Genomic DNA, 25,897 nt, shown 5'->3' with positions numbered 1-25,897 from the left:
CAATTATTTCTCAGTTGGGAGTTGCGTCAAAGCTCCTCACTGGTCTTCTTTCTCCAAGCTCTCCTTTCTCAAGCTTTTCTCCACATTGCAACCAGGGTGATCTTTTTATTTTATATTATTTATTTTGAGAGAGTGAGTGGAAGGAGCAGACAAAGGGAGAGAGAGAGAATTCCAAGCAGGCTCCTCAGTGCAGAGACTGATGCACGCTCGAACTCAAGAACTGTGAGATCATGACCTGAGCCAAAGTCCGACACTTAACCAAATGAGCCACTCAGGGGTCCCCCAGGTGATCTTTTTAAAGCTCACAAATGTTCTTTAGACTGGCATGCAAGTTTTTCCAGGATTGGGGCCTTACTCCTTCCCTGGACTCGTTTATTTTGGCCCCTAACCTCAGATTCTATATCCTAATTCTACTTAACTCTGTGTCCTTTTGTACATGCTGTTCCCCTCACCTGAAACTCCCTTTCCTCCCTTCTTTATCTAACACCTATTGATCCTTCAGGTTACTCTGGGCTTTGATGACCTTTTCCAGGAATCCTTCATTGATGCCCCCACGATGGATCAAGTGTCCTGCTTGCTTCCAAAGCAGCTGAGCTGTTGATACCTCATTTTTCTATTGAATCAAATCACATGGTACAGGCTCCTTAGTTTGACCCTCTGATTCCCACAACTTGCCTATAAACTCTTTTGAGGGTACAGATGGAGTCAACAGCTAACAGAAAGTCTGGAACAGTCTAGCCTTTCAAGAAATGTTCAATTAAAAAAAATGAAGGGGAGGTGGTGTAGGTAACAGCGGGGGAACTAGACCTAGAAGTGCAAGTAATTAAGAGAGAGGGCTCTGAAGTCAACCATCTTACATTTGTATCGCAGTCTCTCCACTCCTTTGTATGCTAACAACTCGTTGCCTGGGTTTCCCCATCAGTGAAATTACAGTAATGATTGTACGTGGCTCATAGGGCTGCTGTGAGGGTCAAATATTAAATTTTGATACTCTGTTCAGTATTTTTTGCATTAAATTTGTAAAATATTGCATTAAAATATTATTTATCTTAGCCACTGAGTGTCTTTCTTTCTTTTGTGGCACCAACATTTTTATTTGCCCACTTTCCTGCTCTCTTTCAACATTATAAACATTAATGAAACATTACAAACCAAATTAATCTTTTTGATCCAAGGTTTTGTTAGGAACCATTATGTTACAAAGAGGTGGCAAATCTATGCCTACTTTTATGATTCTCTGGCCCCTCTCAACCTCTGGGTGTCACTTCTCTTGTCCTTTTTCGGCTGTCCTTAACAGCCACTGAATTTCTGGTGTCCCTTTGATTCTTTCATTACAGGAGAGTGCCTCATCCACTTCACTCTAGTCCTCACTTTGTCCGCACCTTATACACTCATCACAAATCAACGTTCAACAAACATTCGTTGAATTTACTTATCTCCCTATATTCTCAACCTGAAGTAAAATATATACAGTAAAGTGAACAAATATTAAGTGTTTTGCTAAGCTCCCCAATTGTTCAGAACATTATACTTCGCAGTAAAGGGTGTCTTTTCACCCTCTCTCCTCTGCTTTCTGCAGGTCCCTTCCCCAGGCTCTCTTTTGCCCGTCAAGAGATTTCCTAAGGCAAAACTTTCCAGGTCGTCGAACTTGAAAAAATATCTTCCTACAGGGTGGCCTATGACATCAACGACACCGGTAAATCCCAGAGGAACGCTCCAAAAGAAGCCGCCATCTCCCATACAGCAGCAAGGCATCTTGCGCATGCGCTTCTGCTTGCGAGCCAGAAAAGAGGAGCTTTTTATCCCTTCTCGGCACCCTTACGTCGGTGTGGAGATTTACGTGACGACCGCCTCTTGCCGGAAATGGAAAGACGAAGAAGAGGTGTTGCAACACCCAGAGGGCTTTAACTTTAGGGCTGGGGGCTAATTGTCGTTTAAAGGCTCCGACGTGCTGGGGTGAATATATTACCCATTTTGCGAGTAGAGACTACAGCGCGCCCGGAGGTGTGTTTCTAGTGTAAGTGGGCACGTGTCTTTGATGCTGACTTAAGGGACCTAAACCGTCCTCTTAAAAACACTTTCCGCCTCGCTGGCTTTGAAAGGCGTTTTCAGGGAGGCGGAACGCCTAGATTTTAGTCTGATCCAAGCTCTGCCACCGACTTCCTGTGTCCTTGGGCCCCTCTCCCAAAGACACAATATTTTCATCTATAAATTAAAGAGTAGACAAAGTCTCTTAAGTCACTTTTCGGGTCTGAATGTTATCGCATGTCACAAAGTCTTGGAGGTGAAATACAGTTGGCCCCATTTTATAGGTAAGACATTGAGTTCCAGGGTGAGAGGATTGATGACTTCTTCAAGATTGCACAGAAAACTTTTAGAGATTTCAGACTTTGAGACTAGAAGATTATGCTGTAACTCCATGACCAAGTCTCCTTTGTATATTTCTGTATCATCAGTTCCTGAAACGGGCCTATACCAGCTACTCAAAAAGTTTGGGTAAATGAATCTTTTGATGTCAAGGCCAATGACTCGAGCAGATCTGTTGTCTCTCCATCCTTCTGATGTATTAACAATGTAACTCTTCTTCAGGTGTTTCTTGTGCTTTACTTGACTGGGGACTCCGAAATCAGTTCTGTTGTTTTCAACTTAATCGGAGACCATGGAGGCACCTCCAGTCACCATGATGCCTGTCACTGGAGGCACCATTAATATGATGGAGTACCTGCTGCAAGGTAAGTGAACAAGGCAACTTGGATGGCCTGTTTTCCTCTTTCTGTTCGGCATCTGTGGAGGTGAGAGGCTGTTAAAGGCAGCCTGCATAATTTCTGGCACCCAGTAGACAACAACTTTTTAAGGTTTAAATGTTGGGGCGCCTGGGTGGCTCAGTCGGTTAAGCGTCCGACTTCAGCTCGGGTCACGATCTCGCGGTCCGTGAGTTCCAGCCCCGCGTCGGGCTCTGGGCTGACGGCTCGGAGCCTGGAGGCTGCTTCCGATTCTGTGTCTCCCTCTCGCTCGGCCCCTCCCCCATTCATGCTTTGTCTCTCTCTGTCTCAAAAATAAATAAACGTTAAAAAAAATTATTTTTTTAAAAAAATAAAAAAAATAAAGTTTAAATGTTAATTATGGTCACAAACACATAACATTAAATTAAGTGTACAGTTCAGTAGTGTTAAGTGTATTCGCATTGTTGTATAGCTGATCTCTAGAATTTTTTTACCTTGCAGAACTTAAACTCCGTGCCAATTAAACACTAATTGCTCCTTTCCCCTCCCCTCAGCCCTTGGTAACCACCTTTCTACTTTGTTTCTGATTTTGACTACTTTAGATACATCATATGAGTGGAATCATACAGTGTCTTTTTGACTGGCTTATTTTACTTGGCATTAATGTCCTTAAGGTTTATCCCTATTGTAGCGTGTGACAGGATTCCCCCTTTTTAAGGCCGAATAACATTTTATTGTGTGTAAATACGTTTTCTTTACCCATTCATCTGTCATTTGGGTTGCTTTCACCTCTTGGTTATCGCGAATAATGCTACAGCAAACATGGGTGTGCAAATATCTCTTCAAGATCCTGCTTTGAATTCTCAATATATGCACAAAAGTGGGATTATTGGATCCTATGGTGATTCCCTGATACTATTATTAGCTCCATCTTATAGATCAGGAAATAGGTAAAGCAGTTTTCCCAGATGAGAAAACTCCAGAGAGGGTAGTGATTTTCAGGAGGTCATATAATGTTCAGTGGAAGAATTTAGTCTTTAATTCAGATTATTCTTGTAATAACTTAGTATGAACAACATAAGGTTATTCTCATTCCTCAGGCTACCTCTCATTCAGTCCTTCCCAACTCAGTAAGTGCCACTGTCATTCACCAGTTGCAAGAACGAAACATTTAGGAGTCAGTCTCTGTTTTTCACTTTACTCCCATAGCTAGTCCATCTCTAAGTCTTACTCATTTTACTTCCAAAGTATATTTAAATTTTTTTAATGTTTATTTATTTATTTTGAGAGAGAGCAAGAGAGCACAAGCAGGGGAGGGGCAGAGACAGAGGGAGAGAGAGAGTCCCAAGCAGACTCCCGCACTGTCAGTTCAGAGCCCGATGCAGGGCTTCAACCCACAAACTGTGAGATCATGACCTGAGCCAAGATCAAGAGTCAGACGTTTAACTGACTGAGCCACCCAGACGCCCCCCAAAATATATCTTAAATATGTATTTTCTGTACCTGTAGTACCACATCCTGGTTTATCATTGCTCTTCTGACCTACTTTCATAACCTTTTACTCACTACATTGCTTCCACTTTTGATTATCTGTCTCTTTCCAAATAACAGTCCATCTTTTTAAAAAATTGTCGTATTGGGGCACGTGGGTGTCTTACTCGGTTAAGCATCTGATTCTTAATCTCAGCCTGGGTCTTTTTTTTTTTTTTTAGATTAAAAAAATGTTTATTTTTGAGAGAGAGTGAGTGGGGGAGGGGCATAGAGAGAGGGAGAGAGAGAGAAGAGAGAGAATCTCAAGCAGACTCCGCACACTGCCACATTTTGCCATATTTGCCTCCTTTTTTTTTTTTTTTTTTTGCTATTTTTTTTCCTTTTTTCAGATTTTATTTTTAATCTCTACACCCAACATGGGGCTCAAACTTAACACTGAGATCAAGAGTCGCATGCTTTACTGAATATGCCAGCTTGGCACCCCTTTTTTGCTATTCTTAAAGAAAATCTCTGACGTTATAACATTTTACCCCTAAACTCTTCAGTTTGCATCTCTAAAAAACAAGGATATTTTTCTTTAAAAAAAAAGTGTGTATTTATTTTTGAGAGAGGGAGTACACATGCAAGTGGGAGAGGAGCAGAGAGAGGGAGACAGGGTCCAAAGCAGATTCCACACTGACAGCAGAGAGCCAGATGCAGGGCTCAAACTCACAAACCGTGAGATCATAACCTGAGCCAAAGTCGGACGCTTAACCAACTGAGCCACCCCAGATGCCCCAAAGGATAATTTTCTTCATAGCCCTAATGCCATTATTATTATCTTAAGAAAATTAATAATATATTTCAATATCATCTACCATCTAGTCCATATTCAAAAGTTTCCCCCCAGTTGTCCCCAAAATGTGTTTTGGAACCAGGATGCAATCAAGTTTCATGCATTAGATTTGATAATTGTGTCTCTTAAGTCTCTTTTAATTTGGATCAGTCTCCCCTCATTCACACTTTTTTTCTTCATGACCGTGTCTTGTTGAAGAGTCCATACCAGTTTTCCTGGAATGATTCTTTTATAGTATAAATCGGTCATGTCTTTCCCTTTTGTTGAAAATAAAGTGTGGAGCTCATAGCTGCCCTGGTGACCTTGGGGTAAAATACCACCCTCACCAGAGACTGTGTGTAAGGCCTACACACCGTGGCCCAGGCCACATCCCCCTTTCACTGGTGTCTTCCTTCTCACTCACTGCACTTCAGGCACACTGATACCTTTTCATTTTCTTGAATTCCCCAGCTCCTTTCCTGCCTCTGTGCCATAGAGCTTAATGATCTCTCTGCCTCAGTAGTTTTCTCCAGCTCTTTAAATAACCATCTCATTTTCATCCTCAGGTCTCAGCTCTGTTATATCCCCTTAGGGAGACCTTCTCTGACTCCCACCCCTCAGGTCTTTTCTCCACCCCGACCAATTGCTCTCTATCCCACCCCCCTTTTATTTCCTTGTATTTCTCTTCACATACTTATTTATTTTTTGTTTCCCCCACTAAATTCTAATCTCCATGAGGACATAGACCTCTACTTCCTAGCATAGTGCCTGGAATTCAAGTATAGGTTGAGGGGGCACCTGGGTGGCTCAGTCAGTTGAGCGTCTGACTTCTGCTCAGGTCATGATCTCCAGTTCAAGAGTTCGAGCCCCACATCGGGCCCACTGCTGTCAGCTTGTGGCCCACTTCGGATCCTCTCTCCCTCCCTCTCTGCCTCTCCCCCACTCTCTCTCTCTCAAAAATAAATAAACATTATTAAAAAAAAAAAAAGAAGAAGTATAGGTTGAATGAACTTAAACACTTAAAAAGCTCTAATGTTTGAGGAATGAACAAACACGTCTGATACTGTCCCGAATGTAGGGTACAATGTATTGAATGTAGAACCTGTTCCCTGCTCCCATGATCTTCTATCCTGTATTTAATCTGTTATTGCTTTTCCTACAACACTGTCCATTGCCAAAAATTCATTCCTTTGAGTCCCATTATCAATGTTTACCACAGTAACAGTGTATACTCTTACTTTAACAGATTTATTCAATAAACATTTGAATATGTTCCTAGCAGCGGAGGAAGAAAGATGAATAAAGTATCAATGCACAGGGGAGTCTGGGTGGCTCAGTCAGTTATGTGTCCAATTTCGGCTCAGGTCAAGATCTCATGGTTCATGGGTTCGAGCCCTGTGACGGGCTCTGTGCTGACAGCTGGGAGCCTGGAGCCTGCTTCTGATTCTGTGTCTCCCTCTCTCTCTGCCCCTCCCCTGCTCGTGCTCTGTTTCTTTCTGTCTCTCAAAAATAAAAAATGTAAAAAAAAAAAAATTAAATAATAAAAATTAAAAAAAGTATCAATACACAATTGATATATTGAAAGATGACAAAAGAATCGAAGTAATAATACTAAAAGAAACTAAAGCAGGGAGGTGGAAAGTGATCGGAGGGAGACCTGCAGTCTTCATTTAGGGTGATTAGAAAAGATGTCTCTGATAAAGTGATACTTGAGCAAAGACTGAAAGAAAGTAATGGGATGAGGCATGCAAATACTGGTGAGAAAAATGTTCTACGTGTAGGGAATAAGGGAAGGGGCTCTGAAGAGCAATACTTTATCAAATACTTGGCATTTTCAGGGAGTAGCAGGAAGATCACTGTGGCTGGAGAGAGTGATGTAGGGGGATAGTGAAGGAAATAATGCTGGACTGGTAGAGACCACAATGTATAGGGCCTTGTAGATGATAGTAAAGACTTTGGGATTTATTTTGAATGACACAGGAAGCCATTGGAGGGTTCTGAGCAGAAGAGTGTCATTATCTGCCTTCTATTCTAAAAAGAACATTTAGCTGTTGTGTGGAGAAGAAGCAGGCAAGGGTAGAAGTAGCTATTGGAAAAAACAGGCAAGATATGAAGGAAACTTGGACCAGATGGAAATGAATGAGGGAGTGAGAAGTGGTTGGATTCTGCATGTATTTTAAACATATGGATTGGATGTAGGTGTGGGGGAAAGTAAGGACTCCAGATGATTCTGTGGTTTGGAGCCTGGGCAACTGGAGGCAGAGAGTTTCCATTGATTATGATGGAGAAGACTGCAGAAGGAATAGGATTCTGGAGGAAATCCCACAGCTGGATACTGAACATATGAAGGTGAAGATGTCTGTTAGGTATCAAAGTGGAGAAGGTGAGTAGACAGTTGGATATATGAGTCTGTGGTTCATGAGATATAAACATGGGAGTCCTCAGGCCATAGATGATATTTAAAGCCATAACATTAAATTAGGTCACCTAGGGAGGAAGAGATTGTTGATAAAGAGGACCAGGATTGAGTCCTAGGATCCTCTAGTAATTAGGGAAGATGAGAAAGACCCAGCAAAGTAGACTTAAAAGGAATGGTCAGTGAATTAGGTGAAGAACTAAGAGTTGTGTCCCAGAGGCCAAGAGAAGATAGATTTTAAAGTGGGTATAATCTAATAATCTTACCAAAATGCTGTTTGGAGGATGAATAAGAGAACAAAGATTAGTGTATTTCTATGGAGCATTTGGTTCTCTTACTTCAATATAGTGTGTAAAAAAGAAATGTTATAATCTATAGATGGAAAACTTGTGTTTGCTGGAAATAGAAGATAATTTTTTTAAATAAATGGCAACAAAAGAGTGTTGTTATTATTCTAGATAGATGCTCTTGCTGTTAAAGACTCTGAGCCCAAAGCCTGCTGGAGATTAGCATTTAGAGAAGGCCTAAGGACTTTCTAGTACCAGATAAGACAATGCAAAACACTGAAAGGGAATTAACTTTATCATAATGTTGTCCAATACTTTGGCAGTATAATCCCTCAAAAATCTCATATATTGGACCAGTACTTTACAGAATACTGCAGTAAACTGTTTTGGTTTTTCATTGAAGTTTTTTCAATCTTTTACTAATCCCAGTACCCTAAATTAAAGATGGGACTCAACAATGCTCTTTCCTTCTTCAGGAAGCGTTTTAGATCACAGTTTGGAAAGCCTCATCCACCGCCTTCGTGGTTTGTGCGACAACATGGAACCCGAGACTTTCCTTGACCATGAGATGGTATTCCTCCTTAAGGGCCAGCAGGCCAGTCCGTTTGTTCTAAGGGCCCGGCGTTCTATGGATAGGGGAGGGGCACCCTGGCATCTGCGCTACCTGGGACAGCCAGAAATGGGAGACAAGAACCGCCATGCCCTGGTGCGAAATTGTGTGGACATTGCAACATCTGAGAACCTCACTGACTTCTTAATGGAAATGGGCTTCCGCATGGACCATGAGTTTGTCGCCAAGGGTCACTTATTTCGTAAGGGTATCATGAAGATTATGGTGTACAAGATCTTCCGCATCCTCGTGCCAGGAAACACAGACAGCACTGAGGCCTTGTCACTTTCTTATCTCGTGGAACTAAGTGTTGTTGCACCAGCTGGGCAGGACATGGTCTCTGATGACATGAGGAACTTTGCTGAGCAGCTGAAACCTCTGGTTCACCTAGAGAAAATAGACCCCAAAAGGCTCATGTGACTAAGACAGTCTGTCTGCCACTGGGGCCTGCCCTCACCTGTTACAAAAAAGAAAATGTAGTAAATTCCCCTTTTCCACCACTGCCAGCCAGGCATTCTTCCCTCAGAAAGGAGGACAGTGAGAACTTAGTTGGTTCTTTGCACAGTTTTCCTCATGTGGCAAACTTGTGACAGGCTTTCCAGATTAAAGGCTCAGGATAACCTGAAGAATCTATCCAATTCCTCTGTATAAAGATGGAAAACCAGAATAAATTAGCTTTTAGAAAGAAAAATCTTTTGAATTTCTTTTTGCTATTTGTGTATCAGATTTGTAAAGTAGAGGCTGTGAGCTTGTATTAGTTGGTAATAAAGCCTATGAAGAAAAACATCTGTGATTTTGATTCTTTGTTACCCTGCTAATTTGGGGTAGATTAACTACCAGTTGGAACAAAAAAAAAAAAAGGCAGTTTTTAGTTTTATTATTTTTTTATTTTTATTTTTTTAATGTTCTTTTTTGAGTTTATTTATTTTGAGAGAGAGCAAGTGTGAGAGGAGGAGGGACAGGGAGAGGGAGAGAGAGAATCAGAAGCAAGCTCCACATACCATCAGCATGGAACCCAGTGTGAGACTTGATCTTGTGAACTGTGAGATCGTGACCTAAACTGAAATCAAGAGTCCGCCAGTTAACCAACTGAGCCTCTCAGGCGCCCGGCAGTTTTTAGTTTTAAGTTTGATAGAGGTGAGGGGTGCCTGGGGGTGCCAGTTGGCTAAGCGTCTGACTCTCCGTTTCAGCTCAGGTCATGATCTCACGGTTTTGTGAGTTCAAGCCTTGCATCAGGCTCTGTGCTGGTGGTGCAGAGCCTGCTTGGGGTTTTCTCTCTTCTCCCTCTCTCTCTGCCCCTCCCCTGCCCACACTATCTCTGTCTCTCTCTAAATAAATAAACAGGGGCACCTGGGTGGCTCAGTCAGTTAAGTGTCCAACTTTGGCTCAGGTCATGATCTCACAGTTCATGAGTTTGAGCCCCGTGTGAGGCTTTGTGCTGACAGCTCAGAGCCTGGAGCCTGCTTTGAATTCTGTGTCTCCTTCTCTCTCTGACCCTCCCCTGCTCATGTTCTGTCTCTCTCTGTCTCTCAAAATAAATAGGTAAACAAACAAATAAACTTAAAAAAAATGTTAAAATTTTTTGATAGAGGTGGTAGTTTTTACCTTTAACCAAAGTGGCACATTTATCGAAAAAATTTTAAATACAAACAAAAATAAGAAAATAACCTATAATCCTATTATTCAAAGAGATAACCTATTTCTATTCTGGTATATATCCTTCTAGTCTTCTATAAATTTATATATATGAGATATATTTTGTAATGCTTATTTTGAGAGAGAGAGAAAAAAAAGCATGAGTGGGGGAGGGGCAGACAGGGAGGGAGAGAGAATCCCAAGCAAGGTCCAGGCTCAGCACGGAGCCTGAAATAGGGCTTGATCTCATAACCTGAACCAAAATCAAGAGTTGGATGCTTAACTGACTGAATGACCCTGGCACCCCAAGGTATATTTATTTTATAAAATTACTCTGGGGCACCTGGGTGGCTCAGTCAATTAAACGTCCGACTTCAGCTCAGGTCATGATCTCACAGTTCATGAGTTCAGTTCCCACATCGGGCTTACTGCTGTCATCACAGAGCCCACTTCAGATCCTCTGTCTCCCTCTCTATGCCCTTCATGTGCACTCTCTATGTGTACTCTCTCAAAAATAAACATTAAAAAATATATATATACCGGTTTATATCCTCCTTTTTCTGTTTATCATTAACATCTTTCCAGGACATTAGACTATAGTGTCCTTCTGTAAAAACAAACAAAAAACTTCATTTAAACAGGGAAACCGAGGTAGAGATTAGTCAACTTTCTATTAATTAGCTGGTGTGTAAATATTGATATTTATAATTGCTATCTGTATCCCTTATGGATTTTCCATAACTTAATTGATTCCCATACTTTGGGATTTTTAGTTTGATCCCAATTTTTGGCTTTTATAAATAATCCTGTAATGCTAGTGTTTTTCATCGTTGACATCATTGACATCTCTGACTAGCTTTAGGATAAATCCTAGGGAACTGTTGAGTCAAAGGGTATGCACTATTTTAAGACTTCTGCCATGCATTGCCAAATGCCTTCCAGAAATGTCCCAGTTTTCACTCCCACCAGCGGTAGATGAGGTTCCCAAAAATGTTGCCAAAACTGGGTGTGACTGTGAAAACTTGTTTTCCCCATTTGATGATAAATGGTAACTAGTTTTAGTTTTCTTTTTAAAATAGTCATCAGTGAGATTAAAATTTTTTATGTTTACTGGACATTTTTTTCTTACGTGACTTGCCTTTTCATTGATTGTTCATCTTATCTAGTCATTTATGAAGAGCTTTTATAAAAATTTTCCCCATTTATCATTTGTATTTAATTTTTTCTTTTTTTAAGTAACAGTTCTTAGTGGGATAAATGTGTTGCTCATTTTAATACTTGTAGAGTTTTTTTTTTTTTTTTAATACACTGGAGAGAGTTTGGCTTGCTAAAAATTGTAGGTTATTCAAAATGTTCATTTTTTTCTGGAACCTTCACTTAGATCACACCACAGTTGCGCTACATTGAACAAATCATAATTCTCTTTGGATCTCAGTTACTTGAAATATTATATGAATATTCTGTTAGGATGCTTTAGACTACAAGTAACAGAAAACCTATCCAAAGCTACCTTAAACAGTAAGGCTGGCATTATCTCATGAAATGATAAGTTCTAAGATGGGGCAGCTTCCAAGTTGGGTAGGTAGTTATTTCTCTGGCTCTGGAATCCTGTTCTTGGCTTTCCCCTGAATGTTTTCAAGATAGTTTCCCCCACCCCCTCAGTTACAGATTGCATAAATGGGTAAATCCTGTTCCTTTCTTCACAGCATATTAGCATAATGATTCAGGCAAGTCCCTTTTCTTGTTTTGTACTCTTCCCCTTTATTCCTAAACTCTATTTTCCTTCCCTCTATCCTATAGGCACCCATTCTGATACGTTTGATGTATGTCTGTGATGCTTGTCTTGCAATATGTAGAGTTATGTGACCATATTCAATTCACACAAATGATACTGTGCTATAAACATTTTTTTATTTTTAAAAATTAATATTGCTTTTGTGATATGCTCTTGTTGCTATATATAAACCTACCTCATAACTTCCAGCTTGCATATTCTTTTTTTTTTTTTAAGTTTATTTATTTATTTTGAGAGAGACAGGGAGAGAGAATGCATGTGCAGGACAGGGGCAGAAAGAGGGAGAGAGGATCTTTTTTTTTTTTCTAATCTTTATTTATTTTTGAGAGAGAGACAGAGACAGAGACAGAGCATGAGCAGGGGAGGGGCAGAGAGAGAGGGAGGCAGAGAATCTGAAGCAGACTCCAGGCTCTTAGCTGAAAGCACAGAGCCTGACGGGCTCGAACTCACAGACAGTGAGATCATGACCTGAGCCGAAATTGGAGGCTTAACTGACTGAGCCACCCAGGCGCCCCAAGGGAAAGAGAATCTTAAGCAGGCTCCGCACTCCCAATGTGGGGCTCGATACAGGGCTCAATCCCATGAACTGATATTATGACCTGAGCTGAAATCAAGAGTGAGACACTGAATCAACTGAGCCACCCAGGTGCCCCTGGCAGGTGCTTTAAATGTTTTAACTCATGTGTTTCTCACACTAACCCTATGAGGTAGACCTTGTAACTCCCATTTTATAGATGAGAGTGAGATACAGAGAATTTACTCAAATTTTCTTCTTCCACTGTTCAAAGTCAGAATTAGTAAATGGTGGAACCTGAATTTCAATTCAGCGTAGCTCCAGAATCCAGACACATAACTGTGCATACACTGTATTTTACTCCTTCAGTCCCTTGAGGATGGGAATCTAGATTGTCATTCACTCTCTTATTACCATAAAAAGTGCTAAAATAAGCAAATTTGTAAATTGATGTGGAATATTCCTCTGAACCATATACCTATGAGCATGCTCAAGTTTTCCAAATATTCCAGATATCTTTTCAGAATGGCTGTGCTATTTGACATTGCTATCACCAGTGCACAAGAACTCATATCCGCATCCTCTTTGTACTTTGTGCTAGTTTGAAGGGTGTCAAGTGGCAGCTTTTGGTTGTCTTGATTTGCATTTCTCTGGTCATAATCAATCTGAGCTTTTTTTAAGCCTTTTTTTTAATACACCTTTTTGTATATGAAATTATACAGACTTCTTAGTTTCTGAAACTAATGTATCTATACCCTTTGCATATTTTTCTATTCGGTTTCCTATCCTGTTAGTTGGTAGGAGTTAACGGGTATATTCTGGACATTCCTTGTTTGTTTTAAACATTGCAGATCCTTCTCCTGCTCTGTCAGTCACCTTCCTGTTAAGCTTTTCTGTGATGTGATGTTGTTAATTCAGCAGATGTCCTAAATTTTGACCTTAGGATTTGGAATCTTCTTTAGGAAGCCTTTATTTACCCAGAGGTAACAGTTTTTCCTTTATTAGTTTTATAGTTTTCATTTCTTACATTTAGGTCTTTCATCTCGAGTCCACATTTAACATAGTTTCATGTAAAAATCCAGATTTTTTTTCTCCATACAGTGAGCAATCTTTCGAATGCTTTGTGGTGCCACATTTATCACATACTAAGTTCCCATGTATATGCATTCTTTCTAAACTCTGCATTCTATTCCATTGGTCTGTTCCTTCCTTTCAGTACCAGCAACACCATGTTTTTATTACTGAGGCTTTGTGGTGGAGCCAGTTCTACCAGTAGGGCAGGTATCCTATTTTTATTTCCCTCTCAAAATCGACTTAGCTTCCATACTCATTGTAGAATAAGTTTCAGTTTCTCACCATTATTGCTAGAATTTTTATTGGAACTTCATTGAGTATATATAGATCAATCTGGGGGGAGAACTGACCTCTTTGCATGGAACACTCCACTTCTTTCAAATCCTGCTAAAATGTCAAAAAAAAAAAAAAAAAAAAAGCCTTCCCTGACCATCCTAAGCAGCACACTCATTCCCATCACTCTCTGTTTATCTTATTTAATTTTTTTCATAGCATCTATTACTAACCAACTTCAGATTATTTATTTACTGCCTCTCTTCTAGAATGTAAGATTCATGAGGAATGTCCCAATATCTGACCTTTGGTAGTCACTCTGAATGTTAAAAAATGAATAAAATCTTTATACTGCTGAGGTTATCCCAATTATGACATTTATTCAGGTTTTCTTATGTCCCGAAATAGAGTTGAAAAAAAATGTTTTTGAGGTGTATTTATTTTAGAGAGACAGTGAGCGAGCAGGAGAGGGGCAAAGAGAGAGGGGGACAGAGAATCCCAAGTGCATGCCACACTGACAGCACAGAGCCTAATGCAGGGCCCGAATTCTTGAACCATAAGATCATGACCTGAGCTGAAGTTGCACTCTCAACCAACTAAGCCACCCAGCTGCCCCAAGTTGGAAAAAAAAAAGTAATAAACTTCTTAGGCATTGCTTTTAGGCTAATTTCTGTAGACCATAAGTCAGCAAACTGCACTTGTATAGGTCAGCCTGCTGTCTGGTTTTGTAAATAAAGTTTTATTGGAATATCCACATTTATTTAAATATTTCTATGACCGCTTTTGTACTACAATGCCAGAGTTTAGTGGCCACAACAGAGATCACATAAAGCAGAAATTATTTACTATCTAGCCCTTTACAGAAAGTTTGTTGATCCTTGCTATAGACTATAGTTTAGTTGCTATTGTAGATTGTGTTATCTTTTTATTACATTTTAAGGTGAATATTCCTGTTATAGAGACTATTGGGTTTTGTAAAATGATTTCTATTCTTACAAACTTGATCAATAACGCTTTTACAGTTCTGATAATTTGCCTGATGATTATGTTGTGTTTTCCATATAGACTATCATATCATTGGCAAGAGTGGCAAGCAGAGACAGTACATACCTCTTTCACGTTTTTCTTGTCTAAAGGAATTGGCCAGACTCTCCAATACTCTAGCTAACACTACTGGTAATAATGCACACCCACGACTTAGTCCTGATCTTGATGCTATTGCTTCAAGTATGATGAAAAATCATGTCATTACCAACAATAGCCAAACTATGGAAAGAGCCCAAATGTCCATCGACTGATGAATGGGTAAAGAAGATGTGGTATATATATATATGGAGTATTACTCAGCCATCAAAAAATGCCATCTTGCCATTTGCAACCATGCGGATGGAGCTAGAGTGCAATTATGTCAAGTGGAATAAGTGAGAGAAAGACAAATACCATATGATTTCACTCATAAGTGGAATTTAAGAAACAAAACAGATGAACATATGGGAAGGAAAAAAATAAAAGAGTGAGAGGGAAGCAAACCACAAGAGAGTCTAATAATTGAGAACAAACTAAGGGTTAATGGAGGGGGGGGGTTGCTAAATGGGTGATGGGTATTATGGAGAGCACTTGTCATGATGAGCACTGGGTGTTACATGTAACTGATGAATCACTAAATTCTCCCGAAACCAAGATTACACTGTATGTTAACTAACTAGAATTTAGTAAACATTTGGAAGAAAAAAATCATGTGATTTTTACCCTTTGGTCAATTCAGGTGGTGAATTATATTGACAGACTTTCTGCTATTGGGCCATCCTTGCACTCCTGGCATCACTCCATTGCATCATGATATTATCTTTTAAAAACCCTGTTGGGTTTGAGTACCTGTTATTTTGTTTAGGATATTTCAATTGTGGACTACCTTAATTGTCATCCAGAGATCTATGCAAAGTGACTACTCCCTATTTTTCCAACCTCTCTGCTAGAACTACAAGCTAAGCACTATGCTCAGTGCTGGGTTACAGCAATGGCTAAGATACTGTTCCTGTCTTTAATAGCTCCCATTATAATGGCAGAAACAGACATTTATACAGTTTGTATAGTCATAAAAGGTATGTGAACAAAGGTCTCCTTCCCCAAATGAATGACCAAGCAGGTCTGCTTCCTTTTCCTTATACACCTCAACACACTTGTGTATGTATTATCTTTCTTTTCTTTTTTTTTTTAAATAAGTTTATTTATTTATTTTGAGACAGAGAGGGAGAGAGCACAAGTGGGAGAGGGGCAGAGAGAGAGAGAGAGAGAGAGAGAGAGAGAACCCCAAGCAGGCTCCACACTGTCAACACAGAGGTCAATGCGGGGCTTGAACCCACGAACCGTGAGATCATGACCTGAGCTGAAATCAAGAGTCAGACACTCAACCGACTGAGCCATCCAGGTGCCCCTGTGTTATCTTTCTTAACACCTTTTCCTCTGCCTTTCCCACTCATCTCTGCCTGTGTGACTCTTACATAATCAAAAAGGATCAAACAATGGAAAGCATGTGACAGTGGTTAAGAGCTCAGGCTTGCGAGGCAAATAGGTTCCAATTCTAGCCGTGCCATTTACGAGCCATGTGACCTTGCACATACTGCATCTGCCTCCCAGAGAATCCATTTCCTCATCTGTGAAACTGAGGATACCTTCACTGCATAGAGGATCCGGATCCGATGAACTAACCTGTATAAAGGCTTTCGACACAGGTGACAGTTACCAGAATTTTCCCTTTCTGTCCTGCAATCATTCCCAGACCACAAGAAGGGCACAAAGTCTCTTTTTTCCTGACTTCTGATATTTTATGGCAGCTAAGTGGCATCATTTGTTTCACTTTTCATTGTGTTCTCTGTATAGCTATCCTTTATAGACCTTGGCTTCTCATACCACCATTTAATAGCCGTGTGTGTCTTAGACAAGTTATTTAAATTCTCAGAATGTCTGTATTCTTATCTGTAAGTAGGCATATAATAATACCTCTTCACAGAATTGTCATATGAATTAAGTGACCAATATGTATAAAGACCTAGTAGAGTGCTGCTTGGCATTTAAGTGCTTAATACTTGATAGCTGTTTTCAGTTTCAGTCTTATTAATATGCTTTTTACAGGGAAGGATTGTGTTTTATAGTATAGCATAATGGTTAAGACTCTGGAATCTTGAGTTCAGATGTGAACTCCACCACAAGTATGTTGCTCAAGCTGGGTAGACCTCTCTAGGCCTTAGTTTTCTTATCCGCAAAATGGGAATAATGAAAGAACCCAGTTTCTAGAGGCTATTGTAGGGATTAAATGAAATAATCCACTCACCAAGCATTTAGTGCAGTGCCTGGCATAAATATTATTTATTGACCAATTATTATGTGCCAGGTAATGTGCTACATGCTTTATTTAGCAATGTTCTATTTTATTTCTGTGAACTCCATAACCCCTGCCTCCCTTAGTATTACTCATATAATAACCTTCCAAATATTTATCGAATAAGTGAGTGAGTGGATTAGTGAATCCTGAGTTGTACGCCACAAGAATCTTGCTTCTGTGAGCTGGTCTGTCCCAGGTTAACACTCCTCATTCCTTTATGATGAGTTAGTGTGTAAGCCATGAGATTCAGCATCTGTAAAAAGCAGGAGGAGATTATGGAAAGGGGGAGGTTTGAGACCCTGGCTTTTTTTTTTTTTTACTCTAGAGAAATCATTCATGCTTTAATGCTTGAAATTACTTCTCAGAACTGGTAAAATGAATTTTAAAACATTGCTGTAGACAAAAGTAAAATTTACAACATTCAATGTCATGGAGAACATAGAGAAAGGAACACCTTTTTGAAGATATACATCCGATGCAACTGTCCTTGAGGCATTTACCCTAAGGAAATAATTACAGGTGTGCACAAAGGTGTAGTTTAAGGCTGGTCATCTTGGTGATGTGTATATAGCAGCAAACAATGGAAATAATCTAGATGTCACATAAAAGGAGATGGGATAATTAAATGAAACTTTATTCATAAATGAGATATCTTGCAGCCCTTCAAAAAATTTTGTAGTAACGAGTTTAATGATATGGAAAAATATTCCAGGTAGTTAACTTATTAACTTTGTGACTTTAGGCAAATTACTTGTCTGCCTCAGTCTCCTTATCAGTAAATGGGAATATTAATATTGCCTTCCTTATGGCTTAAATTAGTTATATGTAAGAATATTTGGATTGTACCTGTCCCATAGTAAACATTTATAGATATATGCTGTAATTATTTCTATGTGAAGTAAAATTTAAAAACAATGTGTATGGTATGCTATTATTTACAAAACATATATATCGGGAAAATGGTATGAAATACTTCAAAATGTTAACAGTTATTGCTTGCTGTTAGAAATAATGCTGTACTTTTTAGTGTTTTGCCTTTTTTTAAATGATACATGTAAACCTAAAAATAATAATAATTTTTAAAGAAAACCGAACAGGAAAAGATCATTTCTTCAGTAGGGGAGTGAGAGTGACTGGCATTTTCCACCCTGTCTGTGCCCTTCTTGTTAGCTGGTGTGTCTGGTGTTTAAAAGATAGTCTCCCCTCTTCTCAAAGGAGAGATGGACCCACAGTCCAGAATGCCCTTAGACAGTGGCAAGTTCTTAGCATAGTGGGGCTGACAGTATAGAACCAAAACTGAACTCTAGAGGTGAACAGGATATGAGTCATCACACTGTTATTTTGTCAAGTTGACGATAATTGTTTCCATGTTTTCCTTGGAGGTGTGAATGTGAAGTGATGAGACTAATTAAAAAAAACAAGAAAACACAAGTATAGCAGAAGATGCACATCTAAATAAGTGGCTCAGCTTCCTTCAAAGTTCTCATTTGGAGAAACTACACAGTTACTTACAAATTTTTGCTATTGTTCATATAATTTTTTGGGATTTTTTGTGGGGCGGAGGGGGAAGTCAAAGCAATTGACCTCAAAATTGGTTTGGGTGAAATGTTTTTCCAGCTCCTAATTTATTAAAATTGTGATACTGAGTTCTTTTCTCTCTTCCTTTCTTTCTTCCTTTCTTTCTTCCTTTCTTTCTTCCTTTCTTTCTTTCTTCCTTTCTTTTTATTTTAGAGAGAGAAAGCACAAGCAGGAGAGAGGGGCAGAGAGAGAGGGAGAGAGAATCTTAAGCAGATGCCATGCTCAGTGCAGAGCCCTACTCGGGGCTCCATCCTACAACCTTAGTATCATGACCTAGTCAAAATCAAGAGTTGGATGCTCAACTGACTGAGCCACCCAGATGCCCCAATACTAAGTGCTTTTTTAAGACGCAGTGAAATGGGTATTATTCAAGTGTTTCTAGTGGCCTTATAAATTAATAAAAACCTACTGGAAAGCAATTTGGAAGTAAATATCAAGAACCATCAATCCTCATACCCTTTGATCCAACAGTCCCACTTCTGATAACCCAGGCTGAGAGAATAAGCAAAATCACAGAGAAAGCTATATATATTATAATAATTAAAAAAAAAAAAAAAAACTTGAGGGGCGCCTGAGTGGCTCTGTCGATTAAGCATCAGACTTTGGCCCAAGTCATGAGCTCAGGGCTCCTGGGTTCAAGCCCCATGTCGGACTCTGTGCTGTCAGTGTGGAGCCCCCTTTGGATCCTCATCTCTCCCTTTCTCTCTGCCCCTCCCCTACTTGCTCACACACACACACTCTCTCTCTCTCTTTCAAAAAAAAAAAAAAAAACAAAACAGGGGCACCTGAGCAGCTCAGTCTGTAAAGTGACTGACCTCGGCTCAGGTCATGATCTCACAGTTTGTGAGTTCGAGCCCCACATCGGGCTCTGTGCTGACAGCTCAGAGCCTGGAGCCTGCTTCAGATTCTGTTTTCCCCTCTCTCTGCCCCTCCCATGCTCATGCACTGTCTCTCTCTGTCTCTCAGTAATAAATAAAAGTTAAAATTTTTTTTAAAAAAACCAAAAACTTGAAACAATCTAAATGTTTAGCAAAAGAGAAGCAATTAAGTAATTCTGGCATATCCATTTGATGAAATATTATGCAGCCTTTAAAATTATTATTATGAAGAGGGCACCTGGGTGGCTCAGTCAGTTGAGTGTCCCACTTTAGCTCAGGTCATGATCTCACAGTTCATGAGTTGAAGCCCCCCGTTGGACTCTGTGCTGACAGCTTAGCAACTGGAGCCTGCTTCAGATTCTGTGTCTCCCTCTCTTCCTGCCCCTCCCCTACTCACACTCTGTCTCTCTCTCAAAAATAAAAAAACATTAAAAAAATGTTTTAATTATTCTTATGAGGATTCTATAGCCATTTTATGCTTATTATAGAATATTAAATAATGTTTAAATAATATTTTTAAGTTAGATTAGCACATTACACATTATATATGTACATTATTAGTATTACTATTTTTAAAACTGTGTATTAAGGAAAGATAAACAAAACACACCAAAATGATAATGGTTGTATTAAAGAACCCCTAGGCTTGTGGGTAGTTTTCTTTTTTGTTTTAATCTAAATGGACTTTATTGCTGTTATCTCTAAAATATTAATTTATTTTAAAAGGATATAATCTATGTGAGATCCATATAAGAAAATCAGTCCTACTTCATTTTCTTCTGTACCCTATTTATTCACTTCTAATTATTTCATTAAAAATTTTTTTTAATCTTTATTTACTTTTGAGAGAGAGAGAGACAGAATGCGAGCAGGAGAGGGGCAGAGAGAGAGGGAGACACAGAATCTGAAGCAGGTTCCAGGCTCCAAGTTGTCAACACAGAGCCCGATGTGGGGCTCGAACTCGTGGACCGCAAGATCATGACCTGAGATGAAGTCAGATGTTTAACCGACTGAGCCACCCAGGTGCCCTCTAATTATTTCAAAACTTGACAGGGCGCCTGGGTGGCGCAGTCGGTTAAGCGTCCGACTTCAGCCAGGTCACGATCTCGTGGTCCGTGAGTTCGAGCCCCGCGTCAGGCTCTGGGCTGATGGCTCAGAGCCTGGAGCCTGTTTCCGATTCTGTGTCTCCCTCTCTCTCTGCCCCTCCCCCGTTCATGCTCTGCCTCTCTCTGTCCCAAAAATAAAAAAAAAAAAAAAAAAAAACAACAAAACTTGAATTTATCTTTATAGAAGATGAAGATTTGCCACCAGTGAGGATGTGTCATAGACCCTGTAGATGTTTCTGAATTGGGCATCCCAATCACGGTTTGGAAAGTGGAAACATCTCTGGAATAAGTGTGCTGCCTCCAAGGTGATGACAACTTTGAAGTAAACAATATTCATTTGTCAGTATAAGTTGTGTCCTGTTTTTAAGAAACGACTCAAAATGCTGTGGTGGGTCCCAGACTGGCTATAGATTGGGGCCACTTCTGAAATTCAGTCTTTATTAGATGTGCCTGAAGAGGTAGGTGGTCTACAGGTAATAATCATCATTACCATTTATGAAGCACTTACTATGTTCTAGGCACTGTGCTCAAAACAAAAACTGCCGTGTTTTAAACTCTTACAACAATCTTTTGAGATAGATATCATTGTCTTCATTTTACTGGTGAGAAAACAAGGCTCATGGAGAAACATGCCACAGTCACAGCCGTGAGAGGCAGAACTGGATTTTAACCTAGGCTGCCTTCAAACATAGCTTTTCAAGACTCAGTGCTGCGCTGTAGTGCTCCCACCGTTTGCATAAGTTTTTTTTGGCTGGCTTATAATGATGGGCAGGAAGAGAAAAGCTTGCATGGGGAAGAAAGCTTGATGTCCACTGCCCAACAGGTCCTCAAGTGGGCTCTTGTATCTGAGTTCTGTAGAGAGGAACTACAAATTAAAACTGTTTTCCTATTTCCTTTTTTTATTTTTTTTTTTTTTTTTTTTTGCTGTTTATTTATTTTTGAGAGAGAGAGAGAGAACACATTTGTGAACATTAGTGGGGAAGGGGCAGAGAGGAACGGAGACAGAGGATTTCAAGTGGGCTCTGTGCTGACAGCAGCAAGCCAGATGCAGGGCTCGAACTCACAGAGTGAGTCAGATGGTGACCTGAGCCGAAGTCAGATGCTTAACCAACTGAGCCACCCAGTAGCCCCTGTTTTCCTATTTCATTCCAAGTCTCCAGCAGTGCTACTCTGGGGCCCCGGTGACAGAATGTGGAAAGGTAGAGGAGAATGGTCTCTTCCACCATTTTTGAAGTATATTCCATTTTGTTACATTGTGAATTTTGAGGAATTGCTCCATTATTTTGAGGTGGACACAAACTGGCAAGGTCATCAGGGTTAGTGAAGTCCCAACCCTGGCCAAGAATCCTAAGAGGCTCCTCAGACAGTGGACACTGGTGGCCAAAGTAGGAGCAGGTGGGTGTGATGGACGCTCCTTGTCTATATCTAGATTTTTAGGCGATAACTCCAAGGACTCTATCATTTAGCCAGATAAGATAGCAGTTGGGAGCATATTCCTTGAGGCCCAAGGAAGTGCAGGTGATAAGAACTTACAGTCAGTCCTACTCTAAACAAAAAGGGTTTGGGCGGCACTTGCCGACCCCTTAAGGACATGAATCACCTGAAATGCAAATACTGAAGGAATGCAAATAAATGGCACTTGAAGAAACAAAAAAATAAAATGAATAATCCAATAAAGAGAATATAAAAGTAACATTAGGTGGATAAAGTGTTTCAAAAGTAGCATTGGCTGGGGCACCTGAGTGGCTCAGTTGGTTAAAAGCATCCGACTCTTGATTTCAGCTCAGGACATGATCTCACGGTTTTGGTTCCTGGGATCGAGCTCCCCATAGGGCTCTGCACTAATGGCGTGAGGCTGCTTGGAATTCTCTCTCCCTCTCTGTCCCTTTCCTGCTCGTGCTCTCTTTCTCTCTCAAAGTAAATAAATAGACTTAAAAAAAAAAAAAAAAGCATTGGCTAAACCTGATGATTTTCAAAATCTTCCCAACCCACCCTATTAGAATCTTTGGGATGCAGGGGCACCTGGGTAGCTCAGTAGGTTAAGCGTCCAACTCTTGATCTCAGCTCAGGTCTTGATCTCTGAGTCATGAGTTTAAGCCCTGTGTTGGGCTCCACACTGGTCAGTTTCAGGTGTACAATATAGTGATCCAACACCTCCGTACATCATCCAGTACTCATCACAAGTGTACTCCTTAATCTCCAGCACCTCTTTAACCTCTCCCTCCACCCCTCTGGTAACCATCAGTTTGTTTTCAATAATTAAGGGTTTCTTGATTTGTCTCTGTCTCTTTTTCTCCCCCTTTGTTTTGTTTTTTAAATTCCATATATGAGTGAAATCATATGATATTTGTCTTTCTCTAACTTACCTTACTCTCTTTAAAGTTGTATGATATTCTATAGATGTACCGTTTCATCATATCTCTATTGACAGATATTTATTTTTCAGTTTTTTTTTTGAAATGCCAATAGCAGATACCCTAGTAATACATTGTCAAACACATGTGCTAGTATTTCTGTAAGATAAAGACTGAGAAGTGGAATCACTCTATCATACTCATATGGAAGGTGTCTAATAGGAATTTCCAGAGTGAAAGAAGCATGTGAATGATTAATCAGGATCCAGATTTAGGTAGGCAATATTTAATTATGGAAAGAAAGCACACTAGACTGGAAGACAGAAGACCTAAAATCCTGATGGTGGCTCTACCATTTATCTTGAGAAATTTTGTTTGTTTTTTATTTATTCAAAAATATTAACTGGATTCTGCCTACTCTGTGCCAGGCACAATGTTAGAGACAAGGAATACAAAGATGAATAAGACATAGAAATTTACAGGGGTGCCTGGGTGGCTCAGTCAGTTGGGTGTCTGACTCTTGGTTTCGGCTTGGGGGTCACGATTTCATGATTTGTGGGTTCGAGCCCCATGTCGGGCTCTGCGCTTGACAGTGCAGGGTCTGCTTGGGATTCTGTCTCCCTCTCTCTTTGCCCCTGCTCATGCTCTCTCTCTCTCAAAATAAATAAATAAACTTCAAAAAAATTTTTTTAAATTTACAGTGATTGGTGTGGTGGGGAGATGGACATGTGAACAGATGCCACTTGCTCACATGTGGCCTTGGGAAGTTGCTTAATTTCCTGAACATCTGTTGTTGTTGTTGTTGTTGTTGTTGTTGTTGTTGTTGTTGTTTTTCTGTAAAATGGGTAATGGTCCCTATACCGTAAGGTTGTCATTCAATGAAATCGCGTAGGAGAAGTGCACATCACAGTGCCCGGCGCATAGTATGCACTCAGTAAATGGAAGCTATTGTTACTGTTTTAGTAACAGGCTAAACTATAATAAGTAAGTTTTTATAGTTGCTATGAGAGAAGTTCTACCTCTTTCTCTGAACTCATTTCTACAGTACTAGATGAATTGTTGAGGCAAAAAATATACCCTATACAAAGTGGCACTTGGTAAATATTAGTTTCTTTTCTTGCCTTTTTTTTGTTCAGACGGAGGGTAAATAAGCAGATGGAACTGCAAACATCGTACGTTTGAACACAGCCGTGATCTTTCCAATCCGTGTGTCACAGAACCAATTCTGGCCACTTCTTCAGCCATACAGGTTTCACCTCTGGTCACATCTGAGCATCTGGAACGAGGCTGCACACTTCCCTGCCCGCAGACAGAATGTTCGCATAGCTCAGGGCTGGTGGCCACCTCCTGCAGAGGATTTCTTTTCTCCCAGTTTGCTAAGCAAACAGCTTGTACCCATACTGAATGGGATCACTTTTTTTGCTTGACACTGATTTTTGTGAAATAGATTTTTTTTCTCACACTGATATAAAATGAGAATTAAAGGAAGTGTATCTGGATACCAAAAATTCTGAACTTTAGTTACTGATTAAATTTAAAGATAAGTCTTGAGGCAAATTTAAGCTGAATTAAATGATAGAAAAGAATCATTTATAAATATTTTGGGTAAATTCTCTCTTTTTGGGATTAACTAGTGTCAATTACTAGACACATTGTTTTTTGTTTGTTTATTTGTTGTTTTTTCCTGTTTCTCTACTTCCCTGGAAGGTTTTAAAAGCACTGACATTTATTTCCCCTTCCTGGATGTGTATTTGGCCTTGCAGATCATCCCACATTCCCCTGGGTTTTTATAAGCTGATTATCCTGGCAGAGATAGTGCAGTGCAATGGTCTAGAGCCCAAGTTTTAGAGTCAGGTGGACCTAGGTTTGAACTCTAGCTCTTTTATCTACATCCTCTGGGACCTTTCCTGGCATAAAGTAGGCACTCAGTACCTAGCTGTTGAATCATATTTAGTTGAGCTAAACATCTATTCAGGCATTAGCACAAGAGCTGTGTCACTAGATAGCTGTCATTCCAAAATTGACAGCCGACCCTGACACAGACATGCTTAAATGGTTTGTAAGCCATGATTTCAACTTCCTGCATTGCAGACATCTCAATTAATATTCCATTCCACTCACCTGACCATTCGAAGGAAAGGACAAGCTAATAGAAATATCTAACTTAGCAGCTAAGAGGATGAGCTTTGGTCTAGATAGATCCAGGCTTACAATCCGGGCTCTAGCACTGCCTAGTGGGTCAGTTACTTAATCTCTGAGAACATCAGTTTTCTCATCTGTGAAGAGGGGATAATCATAACACCTATCTCATCAAGTTACGGTGAGGATAGTGCTTTCCATATAGTACCTCTTCTTTTCCTGGAATAGTCTCTCCTCATGTTTTACTCCTGCTTTTTCAGCTTGACTGTCACTTCTTCCAGAAAGCCTTACCTGCCGCCCATAGTAGGCTGGGTTCACTGTTACACTCTCCCTAAAGTACCTGCCAATTACTCTCTATAATTACTTCAACTACTCACTTCCTTTCTGGATTGTGAACTCCAATAGGATAGGGATGGTGTCTGTCTCATTAATTCCTGTGTGTCCAGTGCCTAACAGTCCCTTGGTACATAATATTTTGGATAGACGATATTTGGTTAAAAAAATTTTTTTTAAGTTTATTTATTTTTGAGAGAGAGAGGACAGAGTGAGAGCAGGGGAGGGGTAGAGAGGGAAGGAGAGACACAATTGGAAGCAGGTTCCAGGCTCTGAGCTGTCAGCACAGAGGCCAGCACAGGGCTTGACCTCACAGACTGCAAGATCATGACCTGATCCAAAGTTGGACTCTTAACCAACTGAGTCACCCAGTCACCCTGTTTTGTTTTGTTTTGTTTTGTTTTGTTTTTAATGTTTATTTATTTTTGGGAGAAGAGAGAGAGTCTGAGCAGGGGAGGGACAGAGAGAGAGGGGGACAGAGGATCCGAAGCGGGC

General features: G+C 40.0%; 1 protein-coding gene across 10 annotated transcripts in view; it reads left to right on the top strand.

Moving 5' to 3' along the window:
* Nucleotides 1–1,814: 1,814 nt before the first annotated feature.
* LOC125913573 (mediator of RNA polymerase II transcription subunit 18) overlaps nucleotides 1,815–25,897 on the top strand; it is a 131,589-nt gene continuing 107,506 nt past the window's right edge. For 3 of the 10 annotated variants that reach the window (XM_049618778.1, XM_049618774.1, XM_049618767.1), the window contains exon 1: nucleotides 21,761–21,971. Coding sequence is in view for 6 of the 10 variants with exons in the window: in XM_049618783.1 (XP_049474740.1) it covers nucleotides 2,660–2,732; nucleotides 8,208–8,761 (627 nt within the window). In the remaining 4 variants the exon portion in view is untranslated. The other 7 variants (XM_049618783.1, XM_049618758.1, XM_049618768.1 and 4 more) reach the window with 7 other exon arrangements.

This window comes from Panthera uncia (assembly GCF_023721935.1).
Source record: "Panthera uncia isolate 11264 chromosome C1 unlocalized genomic scaffold, Puncia_PCG_1.0 HiC_scaffold_4, whole genome shotgun sequence".
Taxonomy (NCBI): Eukaryota; Metazoa; Chordata; class Mammalia; order Carnivora; family Felidae; genus Panthera; species Panthera uncia.
The sequence above is the reverse complement of the archived record's forward strand: the minus strand, read 5'-3'. Positions and strand labels throughout refer to the sequence as shown.